Source organism: Lepidochelys kempii, chromosome 1, assembly GCF_965140265.1.
Source record: "Lepidochelys kempii isolate rLepKem1 chromosome 1, rLepKem1.hap2, whole genome shotgun sequence".
Lineage (NCBI taxonomy): Eukaryota > Metazoa > Chordata > Testudines > Cheloniidae > Lepidochelys > Lepidochelys kempii.
The window spans coordinates 346,138,422-346,158,298 of record NC_133256.1 but is presented as its reverse complement, the minus strand read 5'-3'; the positions used below and the strand labels follow the sequence as shown (position 1 = coordinate 346,158,298).

Sequence of the window (19,877 nt, the reverse complement as noted above, 5' to 3'; positions counted from 1 at the left end):
GGGATTCCGGATTGCTGTGCAGACCATAGGCAGCCCTGGGGAAGCTGCTGTACAGAAGCAGAGACGTTTGCTTTCACTTACAATCTAGTCTCGTCAGCAGCTCAGAATCCGGAGGGCACAAAGGTGGTATATATACACCCTCTCCATGAGCAACACCTTTCGAGAAGCACAGCCTAGAATCTAGCCCTTCGCATCTATAATCATGACAGGAATATGGCGCTAGCTCTCCCAGCCTTCTGTGATCATAAACGCAGCAAAGAAAACAAAAATCCCCAAATCTCTACAGAATTTTAAAAGGGCCAGAATGCAGCCCAGATCTGTACACAGAAACCACCGTACTCACTACTGAAAAAATAAACACTTATACAAGCTCCCAGACTTGTGGATCCCTCCATGTGATTACAGACATTTAGAGTTAAACCAAACCTTTTTGCATAACCATCCCTTATATTTCTATAACCCCTTACCTAGAAGACATGGGCCCCAAGAGACTTTACAGAGTGCATATAAAGAAGAAATACGGCTGTTTGGGGGTTGAAGCAACAGACACATTTCTCAGCTCCAATGACACTGCAGAACAGCTGAGGTGGGAAAACAAACTCTTCTCCAGCCGAAATTGCAAGAGGCCGGAATGTAAATATCCTCTAGAGGGATACGACGAGACACTGCTGCTAACATTTGTTCTCTTATGGAACACACAAAAGGCCCTTTAACTATTTCATGTGGTTGGAGGGTGGATTTATGTCCTATCAGAAAGACAAATGAGAAATCTTCAGTTTATGGCCTTATGCCCTAAATTTATCCTCTCTGGTGAGAACTGGGTATAAAATGCCACATTCCCCGAATGCGACTTAGCATTTAGATTATATTAAATCAAGCTTTTACAAAACCTAAGGCCAGTAGCGATGTTTCAATGAAATTTAAAATAAAACCCAGCTGAAGTAGTTTTCTTTTAAAATAAATATATACTCCTGTGCAATACACTGAACTGGGGGGGGGGTGTGAGACGCATGAGTGGCTAACACACGTCAAGAATAAGAGCTTCCTACTTCACCACTGATGGAGTTTCTCCTTCAACTCAGGTGGCATTTTGTGTTGAGGTTCCAGTGTCTTCCACTTGCTGATCGCCTTAGTGGCACTGTAAGTGTCTATCTACATGGGAGCATCATGCTAGTGCATGAGAGTCTGAGAGGGAGACCTAGCCATCGGTTTTTGAGTGAAATGTAACAACTAAACAAAGCGCATAAACGATAAAAAGTAAGTTAGCTTTTAAACATTTGTTCAGTTTTATTGGTCTCAGGTGTTATTAGTAGTGCAGGTAAGGAAATGTGTTTATTCTATGACAGCGTCCCCTTCAACCTGAATGGGAGGACTGAAAATGTAGGGCCAAATCTTGGCTCATGCAACCACATTGACTTCAGTGGAGTTGCAACCCTTTTCACAAGAGCTGAATTTGTGCTGGACACCAGTTGTATAACTAAGCCATATGACTGACACACTGATCGCTCTGCTCCCACCTCAGACTCATTTGGAGCAGCTGCTTGGTGGTGGCCCTGTTTAATTACTCAGCAAGCCGATTTATCCTAGCTTGAGAACAATCTGAGGGCAGCTCATGGTCATGGATCCAAGCCACATAAGGACCAGAGATTAGTGTTTTCTTCCTCTGGGGTAACAATTTGTCAATCAACATGTAACAGGCTTATCTGTGTGTCCTCTTGCATTCCCAGCAGCTGGTGGGTTACTCACTCCCTTCCCATGTTGGACTGGAAGACAAATTCATATTTTGTGGAAGAATGTAATATTTATTCAGACTTAAGGGACATAAGACCAGTGCCTGGACATTAATCAGGTGGCACATTAGATAGACAGATCGCTAGACACATAGCTAGATAAAGGGATTCACTACTGGATTGGTAAAGGATTTTTTGCCCATCGAGCCGTGGCTACATTAGGCTCATCTCTCTGCTTGGCTAGTACTGCAATCTCCAAGCCTGGTTGCGTTCTTAAGGTGTACCTGTCCCTCTCCCACTTGTGTATTCTGTGCTTGTACAGCACCTAGCGCAGTGAGGGTCTTGTCCACGTCTAGGGCGCCCAGGTGCTGCAGCACTACAAGTGATAAGAAGGTGCCGTTTTTACACTGTCACTTGTCACAACAGAGCTTCACTTTTAAACCTTCCAACGAACTCTTGCGAACAAGTAGTGTAAAGGGCTGGTGAGCGTGAGTGGGCCACCGCCCTCGTGGGAAGTGTTTCGCAGCCTTTTTGATACCAGGGACAGTACTTAATTTGTGCCAGGGCTGAGCGCTGACATCACTAGGCCTGGCACTTCTGGGCCTGCTGTGTCAGTTCTGAATGTAAACAAAGTGCTGGAGCCCCAGCATCTCTTTCATTACAAATTAAGCGCTGACCAAGGCCCGGCTTGCTGCCTTCGGGGAGATCTCGGGGACTGGCGCCCGTCCACAGACCGGTTGTTGAGAAACACTGCTCTGAGAACGTAATCAGCACTGTCCAGCTGTGCGTCACAAACCTTCTACTGTCAACAATGGGCCTTCCGTAGCTTGGGTAGGAGCAACCCAAGCTTTTTGGAGCAGGATAGTCTTGAAGTGAGTTCTATCCCTGCCCTGGCCATGGAGGTCCAAGTGGCCACAGTGACAATGATGAACTTCTAGGTGGGTGCGCGCAGCACAATGCCAGCCGTGAAGTCTCAGGTGACGAGGGATTTGTTATCACATCAATTTCAAGTCACCAGACTTCTGTTCTTGAGGATGAAGCACTGTCTGTGGCAATCAGCCTGCAGCCCTGCCCCTACTGATGGGAATTAGGGGAAAGAGTGCAAGGTCAGCCCATTCCCTGAGGTGCTATCTCAAAAATACCATTGCAAATACCCCTGGCGATTATTGGTTAGAGAACATGCAACAGTGACATCATGCAAAGCTCGTTTTAGGAGAGCTTGTCACAAAGTCTAAGGAAAATGTTTGTTGGCTCAGGTGTGCAAATCACACGCTTTATTTTCTTCTCCAAACAAACAAACAAACATATCTGTCCCTGGGAAATGGTTTTGATTAATTTATTTGCAGCATTATCTCTGCCTCTGTGCTCAGAATGGACATGAATAACAGCCCCTGAAAGGAAGGGTCCTTGAGAAAGTATAGCTGGAAAACCACAATATATAGGAAGTGGGGCTGAGTGACAATCTCTCATTGCTGATCATGAAGGGGCTTCTGGTTTTTGGTGTTCTTTTGGCTGCTGCCTTCAGCCAAAAGCTCTTTGTGGGGTGAGTACAGAGGGACTCAGGGGACTGGTTATGAGCTTGGAAGCATTTACCCATATGCCTGAACCAGCCTGTGTAGGAAGTGTTTATTTCCTGATCACTACTTGGTGGTCTTTGTGGTCTCACTCCATTTCCTAGTGGGCAGGTGTCCACACTGCCCTGTCGGTCTCATCAAAAAAGCCAAGATCTGAAGGCACCATGGAGAACCCACTATCCTCTCCCCATAGAAGTGGAACCTCCAGATCCTGTCTGAAGCACACTGGCAGAACGATGTATGGATGTTTGCACTCCCCTGGCCTGTGCTGTATTTTTCCTTGAGGTAAACAGACAATTGAAATCTCCAGGGATATATATTGGTCAGCTTGCCCCAGCACTAAAAAAGGACAATGACATGAGCTTCCCCCACACCTCCCTCTGATGGTTTTGAGCTAGTAAAAGGCTTTGGGTGGAGGATTATCAAACAATGTTTCTGACTCTGAATGTAGGGAACAATTTTGTACTTGCTACAGATGGAATAGCCAATAGATTAGATGACCCATTAGGTTTTTTCCACCTCTAATTTTTCTGGCCTAGTATGGCAGACCTACCTCAGGACTTCAGTGGGAGCATTCTCTGAGTAAGGACTGAATAGAGACTTCTGGGAAACTGAAGAAACAAAGATCTGTCCACATGGCCTCTGAAGCCTGAAGGACCCTTCTAATGGTTCTTCTGATGGCAATACCTAGGTTTGCTTTTTCAGGTAAATAAAAGTTTATATACTCAAAGGCTCTTCTTATGTGTTTTGCACATGCAATGCTGGAGTGGGCAAGGTGTTTTCTAAAATACCTTTTTCCTGGCCATGTCATTCAGATTTAATTTGGAACTGAGATCCTCTAAGAACGATTTGGAACTAATATCTTCTTTTAGGATAATAGAAATTAGAAATGAAAAAGATGTATGGAAAACACCCTTAGATAATCTAGTCCATCTCCTGGCAGAAGCATAATTATTCCCTTCAGTGTAATCTCCAGTGTTTCACAAAGTCCAGTTTTAAATATCTGGAACAATGAGGTTTCCACCACTTTCCCCTGGGAGATTATTAAGAAGACATGATTTAATTTATCATGACATCTGTGTGTCATGAGATCTCATTGGCTGTTTTGAATCAGCCTGGTTTTTTCTACGTGCCCTTTAAAATTAATCTGAAATAACTCCCAAAATATTCTAGGCAAGCAAAGTTACGATGGCTGATTTGTGATTAACCTTGTTGTCCAAGTCCTAGTAGATGTCAGCCTCCTGATAGATACTTTCTAGCTTTCTGGGAAGGTCTCATGACAAAAGCAAGGATTTCAATGTCCATTTGAACTGTATCAGTCCTGGGCCATGAGGGTATGTTGTGATCACTTTTCTTAGAAATTTAGCCAAACTGTGAGTTCGACTGTAAAAACTGAATGTAAGTTCATAAGATGTCACAATAACGGGTAACAAAGAATGTTGATGGGAAAAGGTATAGAAGGGAGACAGACTGAATTAGTCCAAACCAACAGGACTCCTGATATAACTCAAGGACTGTGTGAAGATCTTGCTTGGTAAACAAGAAAAGTGTAGAACCAGATCCCAACGGACCAAAATTGTTGTGTTGGAAACTAGGCCTCGTTGGTGGACAAAATGAAGGGGATGGACACCACACCCTTTGTGGGGCCTTAAAGAAAGACTTAGAGAGAAGAATTGGCTATTGGAGCGAGCTTCACCATCATGGCTTCCACCTCTGGGACCCTGGGCCTTCGTCATCCTAATCCTGAGGGACGTCCTGACCGGCCGGGGCCAGAGAGAGGACCCAGATGACATCACCACCTCTACTAGTTGAATTCCAAACACCACCTGGGATGAAACGGGACTGGACTTTAACAAGAGCAACAATATCTCAACTGCAGCCCATCTCCACTAACTTCTTCTTTCCCCAAAAGGACAGTTATCACCATCTTTGATACCATCTGAGAGACGGTCAAACAAGGGGACTTTTCTTTCTAAAAATGCTCTCCAGCTAACTGGAAAGGGAACAAGGGATGTTGTTAAAATGAAAGCCTTACTTAATACTTTACATGTCGAAGGCTTTAACTCTTTTTCCTTCTTTTCTGTATCTTTATCTTTTCTGTATCTTTATTATATTTATTCTGTATCTTTATTACAGTGAAAAGGATTTTTAATTATGTGTTTGCCCACCGCAGAGGTGAAAGTAAGCTGGTACAGGCTGGTATGGCGTACCAGTAAGAAAGTGGCCACTGGTATGGGCCGGTACACAGCTGACCTTAAACCAACAGGGCCTCTGACAGGGGTGCAAAAGGGGCAGCTGCCCCGGGGCCTGGTGATTTAAAGGGCCTGTGGCTCTGGCAGCGATTTAAAGGGCCTAAGGCTCCGGCCGCTGGCACGGTAGAGGCCGGAGCCCCGGATGGCACGGGCCAGGCAGTGCTGAAGGACTGGCTGGGGGGGTCTGCCCGCAGCCCCACCCCTTCTGACAGAGGCCACGCCTCTTTGGTGGGCCCAGAGCCGCCCCACCCCCTTGTCCAGGAGCCCGGCCACCCTACACCCTTTAAGTTACTTTCACCCCTATTGCCCAGTAACAGGCCCACAGACAGGGGGGAGGGGAAGAAAGGGGGCAATTGCCCAGGGGCCCGGCCAATTTAAAAGGGCCCAGGCAGGCCGCAAGGCTCCTAGGTGCATGGGACTGCTCTGGGCCCTGCGCTTTGTGGGGCCTTCTGGGCCAGCGCGATTGGCCAGCACGGTCGGTCCCAGAAGTGATGGATTCGTCACTTCCACCCGGGCCCAGCCCCTCCAGGAACGGCCCTGGGGCCCAGAATTGCTGTCTCTGTATACCAAACTCCAAACTTTGTTTAACACTGTTAATGTTGGACAGTGACGAGGTTATCTTAACACCTTTGGCCCATTTATTCCATCTACATTAATACAGCAGGTGTCCCCAGCAACTGTTTTCTCTCCCATCACAGCCCTCTTGGTCCCCATGCCAGACCTCTAATCGGCTTGTAACATTTTAAAACTTCTGTACATGCCTTAACTCCTAAACCTCCAGACCTCCTCACATCAAATTCCACTGTAAACTTCAGCACACCACTCTGATATCCTGGCTATTAGCCCATCTGATCTGTTGCTGGCTTGTTGTCATCAGTCGCAAATACCTTCTGTCTGTTCTTGTGGCTTTGTCTTCTCCAGAGATCAGGTTCTCCGCATCAGGGCCAGCAATGAAGAGCAGATTGTATTACTCAGGGACCTAGAAGAGCTGGAAGACCTTCAGGTAAGAACTGAGGTAGACACTCTCTGTAACTGAGCTAAAGCCACAGGGCCTTGGGCTGTGATCTCCTCTACTGTCAGGTGGTAGGAGGGTCAGAACTTGCTCATGCTTGACTAAGAGGCATCCCTAGAAAAGCCAGAGCACTGCAGGAAGTTGGTGATTCTGTCGACAGCAGCCTTGCCCCCTCTATCAATGTCCCGATCCAATGCCTGAGCATGCACTTAAGGGCAACATGATGTAGCAAGTGCTGTCTTAACAGATTTAAAGAGGAGATCCTGGCCACTTGTGGTTACTAAAGACCTGTTGTCACTTTTCTCAAGAGCTGGGGAACACATACCAGCATTTTACCAGGTAATTCAATTCCGCAGTCTCGAATTCCCCCTCCTAACTGAGGTATTATTTATTCTTCAGCACTTTAAAATCTCAGTTGCGCAGTGTTTAGAGCTGGACTAATGCTGCCCAAATGATTTTGAATCTCAGAATCAATTTGCTTCTTCTGTGTTGACCCTTTTTCATGTTGACTTCCTCAGACTATTCTAGCAGACAAGTTTACGGGCTGGAGCAGCAATGTGTGAGCAAATATTGCAGAATATTCATACAAAGCAGATTTTAAATTTGGAATTATGAGCATTTGCACTGAAAACCTGATTTGAAGAGTTAAATTAATCCAATCGGGGAACAGAAACAACACCGAGTGGCCTGTATGTCCATTTAAAACAACTCAAGTCACAAATAGTGACTATTCAAAGCAACCTTCACAGCAAATGACTGAGAAGTGACTCATAGGCCAAGATATGCTTATATAAAACATCCATCGAATAATAGTGAATGAGGAACAAATTTGTAAAAATCTTGATCTGTTCATGAGCAATTTGCAATTGGAAAAAAAGGGCTAAAGTAAATGAATAAATTATTTGCAATGAATAATTCACCCAGCTCTGGTAGTGTTGCTGTGTTCTGTTAAACAGCTGCCATGTTCCACCTTAGAGGTGGCTGCATTTCAGTGGCAGCTGAAGTCATTCTTGTGTATATATATATATTTGTGTGTGTATATATATATTTATATAGTGCCTTTTATCCTTAAGGATCCCCAAGTGGTATACACACACACACACAGACACACACATACACCCCACTTGGGGATCCTTAAGGATAAAAGGCACTATATAAATACAAGATATTATTATAATATTATTAACTAACATCACTGATTGTGTTAACCAAATTCACTTGTTCTGCAGTGTCTGGAGAGCTCTAGGTAGAGCAATACAGAGCCTTGGATGATGCTAACCTTACTTCTCTTTTCTAAATCAGATTGACTATTGGCTTAGCCCCACCAAGCCTAGTCTCCCAGTGGATGTGAGAGTCCCCTTCCATAGCCTCCAAGCAGTCAAAGTCTTGCTGGAGTCTAACACCATTCCGTATACAATCACAGTAGATGATGTGCAGGTAAGGACTCCTGCAGCGTATATGGCCATGTGCAAGAAAGGAACATCACCACCCTGGATGTGGTCTGAACTGGATGTGAGTTAGGTGAGGAAAGACAGACAGAATAAGAAAAATGATGAGTTGGATGATGAGTTTTTGGGGGAGGTTCAGCAAAGAGGACAAGGGAGTGAATGAGATGGAACTACCATCTCATCCCTGAAACTAGCCCCTCCAGGTCCAGGGTCTAGAGTACATCCCCAGGATATTGGGAGGGAAGCTGCTGCCCTTGCTGTTCTTGCTCTGTTGATATGTGAAGGCCTTCATTCTCCAGCACTTTTCATGAGCATTAAATTCTTTAACACCTTTTTGTAGAGAGGAGATTTGATCTGAGGGGCAATTGAACACTGAGTTTTAAACTGAATGTTTAAAGATGTTCTTTGTATATACATGTACTAGTTTAGTGAATGTGATAACGCCCACTAGTGGTTGACCTCACTGACTATAACAGCTTACTAGATAGGCCTGAAGGAGGTGATCCCTGAGCTTAACTGCTAGGGGCTTGTGCCTCTAATACTAAAGGGCTCAGGTTCAGTTCCCTCTGGTGTTTGTATATGTGGGGCCATAATACGTTCCATGTGAAAAAATATACAAATGCTCCCCTCTTCCCTGTATATGGTTGTGTGGTTTTTTTTTCCAAAGGAATTACTGGATGAGGAAAAAGAGGCCATGATGGTGTCCAGGAAGTTCGAGAGAAGCAGCAACAGCTTCAACTTCTCTTCCTACCACACCATTGAAGAGGTACTTTCCTTTGCAGTGTGTTCTCTTCGTTTCCTTTGGGGAATGTGCTCGGATGGTAAGGCCATATTGTGGCCGGTTCTGTGGCTCTAAATACGGAATCATGCTGTAGGCATTTAGTGGAGAATGTGGTTGGGAGATCCTCTCAGAGAGGGTTATGCTGAAGAGATCTTTTTCTTCTAGGTCCCTTCTCCCCAGACTGGAAGCAAAACTTCCAGCCAGGAGACCCAACAATCATTCCTTTCTGCCTTTGTAGCTAGCTAATTATTCTCCCAGCAGTTACCTTCTCTGCTGAGAGACCCATTTCACCTCATTTGTGGATCCAAAGTTCAGATGTAATCAGAGCACCGGCTTCATGGTGGATGATGGAACTTTGTGTGATATCAGGTGTTCTCAACAATTGTCATACAGTGGTCCACAGAGGCCTCCTGGAATCCTTCAAACTGGCTCCCATTGTTGTTGTGTGGGAGGACCCAGGGGAATTAATTCCATGGTGTAGGGGGCCTTCTGGCATCCAGGAATAAGAGGCAAAGCAAATCTAGTCTAGTGGAAGACCCTTGATGTGTAAAATACCAGGGGCTCAATGTCTGTAGGCAACTGCTGCTCACCACACAGGGGCTGAGAACCCCGTGTTACCTGAGAACAAAGGATGAAAACTGTGACATACTGGGGTACAATTCAATGCAGTGTGGGGCTGTGTCACCCCTGCCCTGCAGCCTTGCATGCCTTACAATGCCTTGCTGAAGTAGCTCTCACCTGGGCTGCTCACAAACAGCCTTCCAACATGCAAGTCAACCCCTGAGTGTCTATGTGTAACTGCAGCTTGCCAGCCATACTCTGGCCCTCACCAGCCTGGGTTATACTGCAGGATGACCCCGACATACCCCCAGTCCCAGATTTTTGCCCATAAATGTATGTCCTGTGTGTCCCAGCCCGCTCCTGGACAGTAGAAAATTTTAAGCCCATTATTCCTTTAAAGGCATAGTATGCCAGTGTATTGTCTTAAATGGAGTTACCCAGACACTTCATCTTAAACATATTGCATTAGATAAAACAGTAAAACTACAAAGATTTATTAACTACAAAGAGATAGATTTTAAGTGAGTACAAGTAATGAGGTGTAACAGGCAGAAATGGTTACAAGAAAAATAAAGATAAAATGCTAGCTAGTGCCTAACTTAACAAATTATATTAGATTCAAGCAAAAATTCTCGCCACATGCTTCCAGCAAGGTTAGTGTCCAAACTCATCAGGTCAGGGTCCCCACCCCAAAGTCCAAAGGCTGTTTCCTTTTGTCTTCTCAAGGGCAGAGAATGCGACGGGCAGAGAGGGTGTGTGTGTTAGGGTGTTTGTCTCTCCTTTTATAGTTTCAGTCCCCCACTTGAAAAACATTTTCAGCTGGCACTAGGAAACAATAAGTCTGTGTGGAAGGATGTTCCCTGCTGTTTTTTCCCACTTGTTTGAGCTTCCTTTGTTTTTCCTTCCTACGTGATGATTCTGTTTACTGTTTAAATGCAAATTAAGGCAAACATACACTCATTTGGTCAAGATAGGCCTGTTTGACCAGTTTGATGCTCTGTGAGTTTTGAACATCATACAGGGAAATCTTATAACTTCACACACAATGTTGCCACATGTATTTTATCAGGACGATACTGGCCAGCAAATTACGAGTTTTCCAACTATATCTTACAAGGCATACCGTATACAAAGATGATTACAAGGGTGTGTAAGGTGTGAATGCAGGGATGTATTCTGTCACAGAAACCCACAAGGCCAGTTTAACGTGCATGCGCTGACAACTCTTCCTTTTAGATCTACAGCTGGATGGACAATCTTGTGGCTGAAAATCCAGACCTGGTTAGCAAAATTCAGATCGGGCAGAGCTATGAAAAGCGACCTCTTTATGTGCTAAAGGTAGGTAGTGCACGTAATGTTAATCATTCAGTATGACAACAAAGCGCCTCAGAACGAGTAATCCCATGGGAATCAACAGAACCTACACACATGCTTCAAGTTAAGCATGAACTTTAGTGCTCTGCGGCATTGGCACCAACAGCTGCAGGGAAATGTATTCATACCACACAGTGGATGGTACATCCATCCTTTCCCTCACTCAGATAGCTCACTAGCACAATTTAAGAATTTCTAGCAAAGGCAGAGAGTTAACATTACATAGATTCTGGAGCAGTCTGTCCACAGGCTAAAGCTTTACTAGGGGGAGGGGGAGCAGCAATGGATGGTATGTAATGAGGAGCAATGGAGAGACATAACAGGCTGCTGAAGCCCTTTTTCTTAAAATCACTTTGGCGGATATGTCAGATATGTGTCAGATGTGATTTAAGACCCTGAATTGATAAAAGAATCTCTGGGTTTTATAATCATCAAGAGACTAGGGAAGAGTTACTAAAATTACAGCTGACTTTTACTGAGAAATTAATTCAGTCGAGCTCAGAAGAAACTGCACCAGCGATCCAGAGAGGGAGGGATTATCTGATACCTGGTTCCATAAAATCTCGCCAGCCAGATATTAAATTATAGGCATTTACACTATCAGAGCAAACACCTGACTCTGTCAGTAAAACATGTGCATAAGTGCACGTACCAGCCGATGCCTAGACTGCAGTTAATATAGGCATGTTCTGTTTGCTGACTTCTCCTGCAGTTCAGCACAGGAGGAGTTAACCGTCCTGCAATCTGGATTGATACTGGCATTCACTCTCGAGAGTGGATCACCCAGGCGACCGGAGTGTGGACTGCCAACAAGGTAATCATAGAACCATAGACATGTAGGGCTGAAAGGGACCTCAAGAGGTCATGTAGAACAGCCCTCTGGCACTGTGGCAGGATTATTTATACCCGGTGGGATTTAGTAATACTAAATATATTTAATGCCCAATGAGCTGAGATATGGCAGGTTCAGTCTGAGGGTCACTGAGAACAGGGCAGATTAATAAACTTTTCACAATTACAGCGCTGGATGGGACCAATCTCTAGCGGTGAGAGGACATAACTGACCTGCAATCTCGTTCACTCTCCATATCCCACTTGATCTCTTTGCAGAGATGGCAGACAAATGGGTAAATTAGCACCTGCTGGTGATTTGGCGATGTGGACCTTTGTCCACTAGAAACTGGACTGAGACCCACCAGCTGATTCATAGATTAATAGAGAATAATGCCAGAAGAGACCATTAGATCAGCTCATCTGGCCTTCTGTATATCACAGGCTGTTAAATTGCACCAAGTTGCCCCTGTATTGAGTCCAAAAGCTTGTGCTGGACTAAAGCATAACTTGCGTTTAGATAAATCATCTCTTCCACAAAGGCAACCAGTCTTGATCTGAAGATATCAAGAGATGGAGAATCCACCACTTCCCTTGGTAGCTAGTCCCAATGGTTAGTCCCCATCACTGTTAAAAATGTGGGACTAATTTCTAATGTGAATTTGTCAGAAGCTGGGAATGAGCGACAGGGGATGGATCACTTGGCGATTACCTGTTCTGTTCATTCCCTCTGGGGCACCTGTTGGAAGGGTATTGGGTTAGATGGACCTTTTGTCTGACTCAGTAGGGCCATTCTTATGTTCTTATGTCTGGCTTCAGCTTCCAGACAACAGTTCCAGACAACGATTCTGCCATTCTCCTAATGTTATGCCTAATCTCATATAATCACTCTGTTTTGCACTGTTACCCTTAATAGATCAGCTCCAGTTAGTTGTTAGGACCTCACCCTGTGAAAAATGAGAATTCAGGGTAATTCAGACCTTCTCTCCATGTAGATAGCCACTGAATATGGCAAGGATGCCTCACTGACTGCCATCCTGGACACCGTAGACATCTTCTTTGAGATAGTCACCAATCCCGATGGGTTTGCCTATACACACAGCACAGTAAGTGCCTCTGGGGGAAGGAGGAAAGAGCGGAGAGAAGAGGAGTTCTCACTGCTTGGCTGCATGATGAGTACACGCAGGGCTGCCTTCAGGGACCAGCCATCTCAGGCCCTTCTTGGGGCATCGTGGTTTTTTTGGGCGGGGTGGGCATCTTTGTGGTACTGCGCTGAGCCAATGACCCATCTGCAAGCCCTGTGTATCTCCTTCCCACCGCATCAAGCCTTCTCTTTGGTTTCTGCCTGTTGAGGTGAAAGCTGTGCAGAAGAGCAACTGAGCCGAATTAGGTCTGTGGGCTATGTTTTGCCCACCCCTGCTTTAAACAAGGGGTGATCCCAGGTTCATTTGGGATGTCAGGACCAAAATATTTGGGGCTGCTCCAGAAAAAGCTCTGGCTGCAGCCTCTCTGAGGCATACTGGCTAGAGTCCCCAAGTGCGGTAACGACTTTTACAGTCCAAACCGCATCACATTGGTTCAACTGCAAACTTTACACCCTTCTGCCTCTGTGGTGTAATAACTGAGCAATGATGCAAATGACTTGAGACCCAACTGTTAGCATCTTTCCATTAATCAAACCACATGGTTCCCCCTTGTGCTTGCTCTTAGAACCGCATGTGGCGGAAGACCCGGTCCATCAATGCAGGATCTTCCTGCCGTGGCGTGGACCCCAACAGGAACTGGGATGCTGGCTTCGGAGGTACAGAATGGCCATGGACATGTCAGATAGTTATTCATTCCTAATGTCTGTCTTTTTACTGTGAAAACATAGAGTCAGAGAATCATAGGACTGGAAGGGACCTCGAGAGGTCCTGCAGTCCAGTCCCCTGCACTCGGTACAGGACGTGCTTTGGGATTATCAGTAGAGCTCACAAGGCTCCTTATATTAGAGACATGAAATATGTATTTATTATTCTCTGTTACACTGGAGTAGCAAGTTCTGCTGTGTCCAGGAAATGGAATCATCTGCTCAGCTGTCTGTCTGACAGGAAGTCATTATTACATAGGCACCGACTCTGTGGGTGCTGGGGGGCTGACGCACCCATGGAAAAATAATAGTGGGTGCTCAGCTCCCACCGGCAGCCCCCCCGATCAGCTCCTCTGCCCCCCAGCAACTCAGAAAGATGGCACCTCTGATCATTAGTGTTGCCAACTTTCCAATTTTTCAAAACTGGACACTGCAGGCCCCTCCGGTCACTCCCCCGTCACTCTCTTTCTCTCCACTTCTCCGGGACTCACCTGCCACCTGCAGACCTGGCTGGGAGGAGCTGACAAGGAGCCTGCCCGCCTAATTGGGGTACAGAGGAGTGGAGGGGGGTGTCAGTCCCCAGAGCAAGGGGCCGGAAAGAGCTGGGGCTCTGGGAGGCTGAGAAGCCCCACTGCGCCATTATGGGCAGCGAGCCTGGCTGCCAGTCCTGCTCCTCAAACACTGTGCGCTGTCAGGATCTCTCCCCTTGGCAGCACCTGTACCTATCCCTCTGCCGGAGCTGGGAGCCAGTTCCTCAGATTAAGCTTCTCTCCATTAGCTGAGCTCCTCCAGCTGCAGGTACTCTTCCTGCCCTCCTGGCGGTGGAGGCAGGTTACTGCGGTAACCGGATTTTTGGTGTCCAGTCAGCAGTACTGACCGGACACTGCACAGGTCCCCTTTCAACCGAACTTTCTGGTAGAAACCCAGACACCTGGCAACCCTAGAATATGGATTCTCTACTCAATTTGTTCTTAAAACCACGTACTAGTATATGCTACATATGAGTTACCTAGATCAGTGGTTCTCAAAGCCGGTCCGCCACTTATTCAGGGAAAGCCCCTGGCACGCCGGACCAGTTTGTTTACCTGCCGCGTCCGCTGGTTCGGCCGATCGCGGCTGCCACTGGCCGCGGTTCACCGCTGCTGGCCAATGGGGGCTGCAGGAAGCGGAGCAGGCCAAGGGACGTGCTGGCCGCCCTTCCCGCAGCCCCCATTGGCCTGGAGCAGCGAACTGCGGCCAGTGGGAGCCGCGATCGGCTGAACCTGCGGACGCGGCAGGTAAACAAAGCGGCCCGGCGGGCCAGGGGCTTTCCCTGAACAAGCGGCGGACCGGCTTTGAGAACCACTGACCTAGATCACTACCTTAGTACTACAATAACACACAATTCTGCCACTGTTGGTGACTAATGCAATATTGCTTTATTTTGCAGGACTCACATAATCTTATTAATTACTGTTTAATGAAGGGAGTTTAGTGGAGTTACATTAGAGGTGAATCATCACTGCACAGTCTTGTTAAAATGCTGGAACATTGTCTGATGAAGTGACTCAGATTCCGGAGTGTTTGCAAATATCAATTAGAAACCTGAGACTTGTCCCATTTATTACTGAGGAAATAATCTTCAGTTACTTTGGGCTTTTTTCCCCTTAGAAAAACAAATGTTTTACTCACCCATGCAAATGCACGCTTTTCACAAATCTGCTGTCTTTTCATTTGCCACCACATGTATTTCATCACAGGCCCTGGTTCCAGTAGCAATCCCTGTGTAGAAACGTACCACGGACCTTACCCTCACTCTGAGAGTGAAGTGAAATCCATTGTGGACTTTGTCCTGAGCCATGGCAATGTGAAAGCCTTGCTCTCCATCCACAGCTATTCCCAGATGCTGTTGTTCCCCTATGGCTACAAGACAGAGCCTGCTCCTGACCATCAGGAACTGGTGAGAACAGCTCTCATGAGCAAATAGTGAGAGGGCTAAACCAGCTGTGTGCTAGGGACTGGTGGTTCTGGGGATTAGCTGGATACAAGGTACAGCTACGCTGCAGTTGGGAGGTGTAGGTGTGAACTTTGATTAAGCTAGCATGTTAAAATAGCGGTGTGGCCACAGTGGCCTGGGTGGTGACCGCCCAAGCACAGCCCTGTCTGAGATCCTAGGTATCTACTCAGGGGTGCTATTTTTAGGGTGCGAGGCCTCAGCGGAGCTAGAACTCGTATGTCTACCCAAGCTGGGAATTGCACCTCCCAGCTGCAGTGCAGACATACCCATCGAGCCTAGCTTCAAAGCTGGACCCTGGGGGTGAGTGAAACTCATGGCCATCTGGGAACTGATTCTGAAACGGGTTGGCACTTTCAGCCTCTTCCTAATGGACAGGAATCCCTGTCGTCAAAAGCACCAGCCTGGTTGCACTCTCATCAGCCTGGCAACAGAACAAACGGGTCTGGAGGCTGAGCTTACCTCTCTGCCAGAGGGGTGCCCTCCCCGCTCCAGCTCAGCGCTCAGGCCCAGATCCACAAAGGTTTTTAGGCTCCTAATTTAATGGAAATTAGGAGCCTAAATACCTTTGTGGAGCTGGGTCTGAGCCACTTGGACAGGGCAGGGTGGGAGAAGCTGTCTATGATGCACCTCTTCTAAGGACAGATAGAGAACTTTGGTCTTCAGGGCTAGATTTCCTCTGGGGGGAATCCACTGACTCCTTGGACTGCTTCTGGGAGCAGTGGGCATCGTCCAGGGTTCTCTGCTTGTTCATCCCTGTGTGTTCATGTTTTGTCCCCATATTCTGTTCAATTTTGGGTTCTGTGGCCCCGCCCGCATCTTGGGGGTGGGGCCTTTCATTGCTTTGATGAGCTCCGCCCCCCCATCCCAGGATTTAAATAGACTATTCCCATTCACTAAATGTGTGTGAATGCTGCTATTCCATGAAGGGAGGGAAGAATTCAAGAACCTCTCAGCCATTCACCTCTTACTCTCTTGTTTGCAGAATGATCTAGCCAGAGAGGCAGTGGCTGCCTTAGCTGGATTACATGGGACTAAATACACCTATGGGAGCACGATCGACACCATCTGTAAGTGGTTTGTCTTTCAGGCAGGGATGGGCTGAAGAAGACCCATGTTCTTCTTCACTTTCCCTCTCCAAATAACTAATGATGCACGGTTCCCAGCAATATTATCTCAGACGGCACTATTGTGAACTGTCTGCCCACCACACATGCCTTCACTATAGTTGTACCCGTGAAGCACCAGGGCTCAGAATTTGTGCTGGGACCATGTGCATCTGGGTGACTTCCAATTGCAAAGCCCCGCATTGCGGGGATGAACCAGGGCAGTTCCAAGGCATGTGGCTTTCTGTTCACACGGGGACTGAATGTTTGTAGATTGCACATATTCAGGGGGACCCGAGATGAAGACCAAGACCTGCAACCCGCAAGTACCGTGGATATTTGTGCCAGGCCTGTGATGTCTGTTGTGAGCAGATGAATGCAAAGCATTGCACACAGCACTGAAGGCTCAGAGCAATGATTTCTTGCAATCCCTTTACACCTTGTGTAAGCAGAGCCTGAAATTTTCCCGCTTTGTTCACATGGCAATCTTGGTTCCAACGCTATGTCCTGGGTTCTGTTTTTTCCAGACCGTGCTGATGGCATCACTGTCGACTGGAGCTACGACAACGGGATCAAGTACTCCTACACCTTTGAGCTGCGAGACACCGGCCGCTACGGCTTCCTCCTGCCAGCCAGCCAGATCATCCCCACCGCTGAAGAAACATGGCTGGCTCTAATGAAGATCATGGAGCACGTCCGGGACAATCCCTATTAATCTAACACATCATGAACAACAGCGGCCCGGGGCAGGTGGTTAAGCCAATGGATGGGGGTCAGTGTCACATTAAATAAAGGATTCGGCCTTGCATTAGATATTTACACACCTTTTTTTCCATTAGGAAGCTGGGAGTCTCCCAGAATCAGGCTCTATCTCCCAAAGGCTACTGAAGCCAAACCAGGAGATTTTAGGCACTAAAACTCTGGTGGTGAAGCGGGGCTAAGACAGGCTCCTTGCGCCCCAAGCACCGACTCCGCAGCTCCCATTGGCTGGGAACTGTGGCTAAAGGGAGCTGTGGGCGTGGCGCTTGCAGGCGTGGCCAGCATGAGGAGCCCCCGCCCCTCCCCAAGGGGTCGGACATGGCAGCCGCTTCCGGGAGCAGTGTGGGGCCAGGGCAGGCAGAGAGCCTGCCTCAGCCCCACTGCACCGCCAACCAGGAGCCACCTGAGGTAAGCACCTGCCGGCTGGAGCCTGCACCCTGAACCCCCTCCTGCACCCCAACCCCAGCGCAGAGCCCAGAGCTTCCTGCCACACTCCGAACCCCTCAGCCCCAGCCCAGAGCCTGTACCCCAACCCCCTGGCCCAGCCTGGCGAAAGTGAGTGAGGGTGGGGGACAGCGAGCGACGGAGGGAGGGGGGATGCATAGGGTGGGGCCTTGGAGAAGGGGCGGGGCCTCAGGGAAGGGATGGGGCAGCAGGGAGTGGGGCAAGGGTGTTTGGGTTTGTGCGACTGGACAGTTGGCGACCCTACTTCCATAATGGCTGAGACCAGGTCAGGACTTAGGGAGACCTCATGTGGTGACAGTAGGAAGCACAGGCTGCTATTAAATCTGGGAGCTAGAGAGCCAAAGGGAGCCCTAAGGTCTGTCTGTGTCCACCAGCATCTAATTTCATTTACACTGATGTAAATATGGAGTAATGCCATGGAAGCAACCCCGCCGGAACTCTGGTAAGCATGCAGGAGGTAGGTGGCTAGAGCTCAGGGGTTCCCCTAATGTGGGCCTCTCACAGGGGAGGAGACGAATCACTCCAAAACACATCTGCTACTGGGCACTCACCTTCCACTTGGGCTCTGCTATAGGATATGTCTGGACACAAAAGATTCTGTTGTGTTCCCCTGATCTCAGGGTGATCACTGAATAAGCACCAGGAAGTCTTTGTTAACTGAATCTAGTAAGGCCTTCTGGAGCTGACCGTCATCAGAAGAATCATAGAATCATAGAAGATTAGGGTTGGAAGAGACCTCAGGAGGTCATCTGGTCCAACCTCCTGCTCAAAGCAGGACCAACCCCAACTAAATCATCCCAGCCAGGGCTTTGTCAAGCTGGGCCTTAAAAACCTCTAAGGATGGAAATTCCACCACCTCCCTAGGGAACCCATTCCAGTGGTTCACCACCCTCCTAGTGAAATAGTGTTTCCTAAGATCTAACCTAGACCACCCCCACTGCAGCTTGAGACCATTGCTCCTTGTTCTATCGTCTGCTACCACTGAGAACAGCCAAGCTCCATCCTCTTTGGAACCCCCCCTTCAGGTAGTTGAAGGCCGCAATCAAATCCCCCCTCACTCGTCTCTTCTGCAGACTAAACAATCCCAGTTCCCTCAGCCTCTCCTCATAAGTCATGTGTTCCAGTCCCCTAATCATTTTTGTTGCCCTCCGCTGGACTCTCTCCAATTTGTCCACAGCCTTTCTGTAGTGGGGAGCCCCAAACTGGACACAATACTCCAGATGTGGCTCACCAGTGCTGAATAGAGGGGAATAATCACTTCCCTCGATCTGCTGGCAGTGCTCCTACTAATGCAGCCCAATATGCCGTTAGCCTTCTTGGCAACAAGGGCACACTGCTGACTCATATCCAACTTTTCATCCACTGTAATCCCCAGGTCCTTTCCTGCAGAACTGCCGCTTAGCCAGTTGGTCCCCAGCCTGTAGCAGTGCATGGGATTCTTCCGTCCTAAGTGCAGGACTCTGCACTTGTCCTTGTTGAACCTCATCAGATTTCTTTGGCCCAATCCGTCTAGGTCACTCTGGACCCTGTCCCTATCTTCCAGTGTATCTGCCTCTCCCCCACAGCTTAGTGTCATGTGCGAACTTGCTGAGGGTGCAATCCACCCCATCCTCCAGATCATTAATAAAGACGTTGAACAAAACCGGCCCCAGGACCGACCCCTGGGGCACTCTGCTTGATACTGGCTGCCAACTAGACATCAAGCCATTGATCACAGCCACAGAACTCAGGACCTGCCAGACTTGATCAGACCCAAGGGCCATTTAGCCCAGACCCTGTCTCAAACAGTGACCAGTACCAGACGCTTCAAGGGAAAGTGCAAAAAACCCCTGTGTTATGATTGCAGCACCCACATAGAAAGCTAGAAACAAACCATACATACTTTCCCCAAAAGGTTGCAATGTGACACTATTTCTAAGAGGCTAGCACTCTAACACACAACAACCAAATGCAGAGAGAGACAAAGCAGGCTGCTTCCCAAGGCTGCGAGTCACAGCTCAACCCACTTTGCTCCAGTCTGGCTCTTCTGAAGAGCCAGACCCAGACCACACACTTCCCTACAGGGCCCCCCAAGCCTCTGTGTGTGTGTGCGTGTGTGTGTGTGTGGACATGCAAGTTGCAACGGGACGTGTGTGTGTGTAC

General features: G+C 47.7%; 1 protein-coding gene across 1 annotated transcript; it reads left to right on the top strand.

Moving 5' to 3' along the window:
- The first annotated feature begins 3,208 nt into the window (after positions 1 to 3,208).
- On the top strand, positions 3,209 to 17,226 carry LOC140907023 (carboxypeptidase A1-like). Its single transcript, XM_073332124.1, has 11 exons — positions 3,209 to 3,273; positions 6,478 to 6,559; positions 7,871 to 8,005; positions 8,684 to 8,782; positions 10,595 to 10,696; positions 11,445 to 11,546; positions 12,559 to 12,669; positions 13,274 to 13,364; positions 15,152 to 15,351; positions 16,391 to 16,475; positions 17,039 to 17,226. The coding sequence occupies exons 1-11, from the start codon at positions 3,209 to 3,211 to the stop codon at positions 17,224 to 17,226; spliced, it is 1,260 nt and encodes a 419-aa protein (XP_073188225.1).
- The last annotated feature ends 2,651 nt before the right edge of the window (positions 17,227 to 19,877 follow it).

What these genes read in the sequence shown, in the direction of transcription:
- LOC140907023 (XM_073332124.1), top strand. Translation starts at nt 3,209, where the DNA reads ATGAAGGGGCTTCTGGTTTTTGGTGTTCTTTTGGCTGCTGCCTTCAGC. An exon ending in AAGAGCTGGAAGACCTTCAG is followed by an intron (nt 6,560 to 7,870) that starts GTAAGAACTGAG and finishes TTTCTAAATCAG; the next exon opens with ATTGACTATTGGCTTAGCCC. An exon ending in CTCCTGACCATCAGGAACTG is followed by an intron (nt 15,352 to 16,390) that starts GTGAGAACAGCT and finishes TCTTGTTTGCAG; the next exon opens with AATGATCTAGCCAGAGAGGC.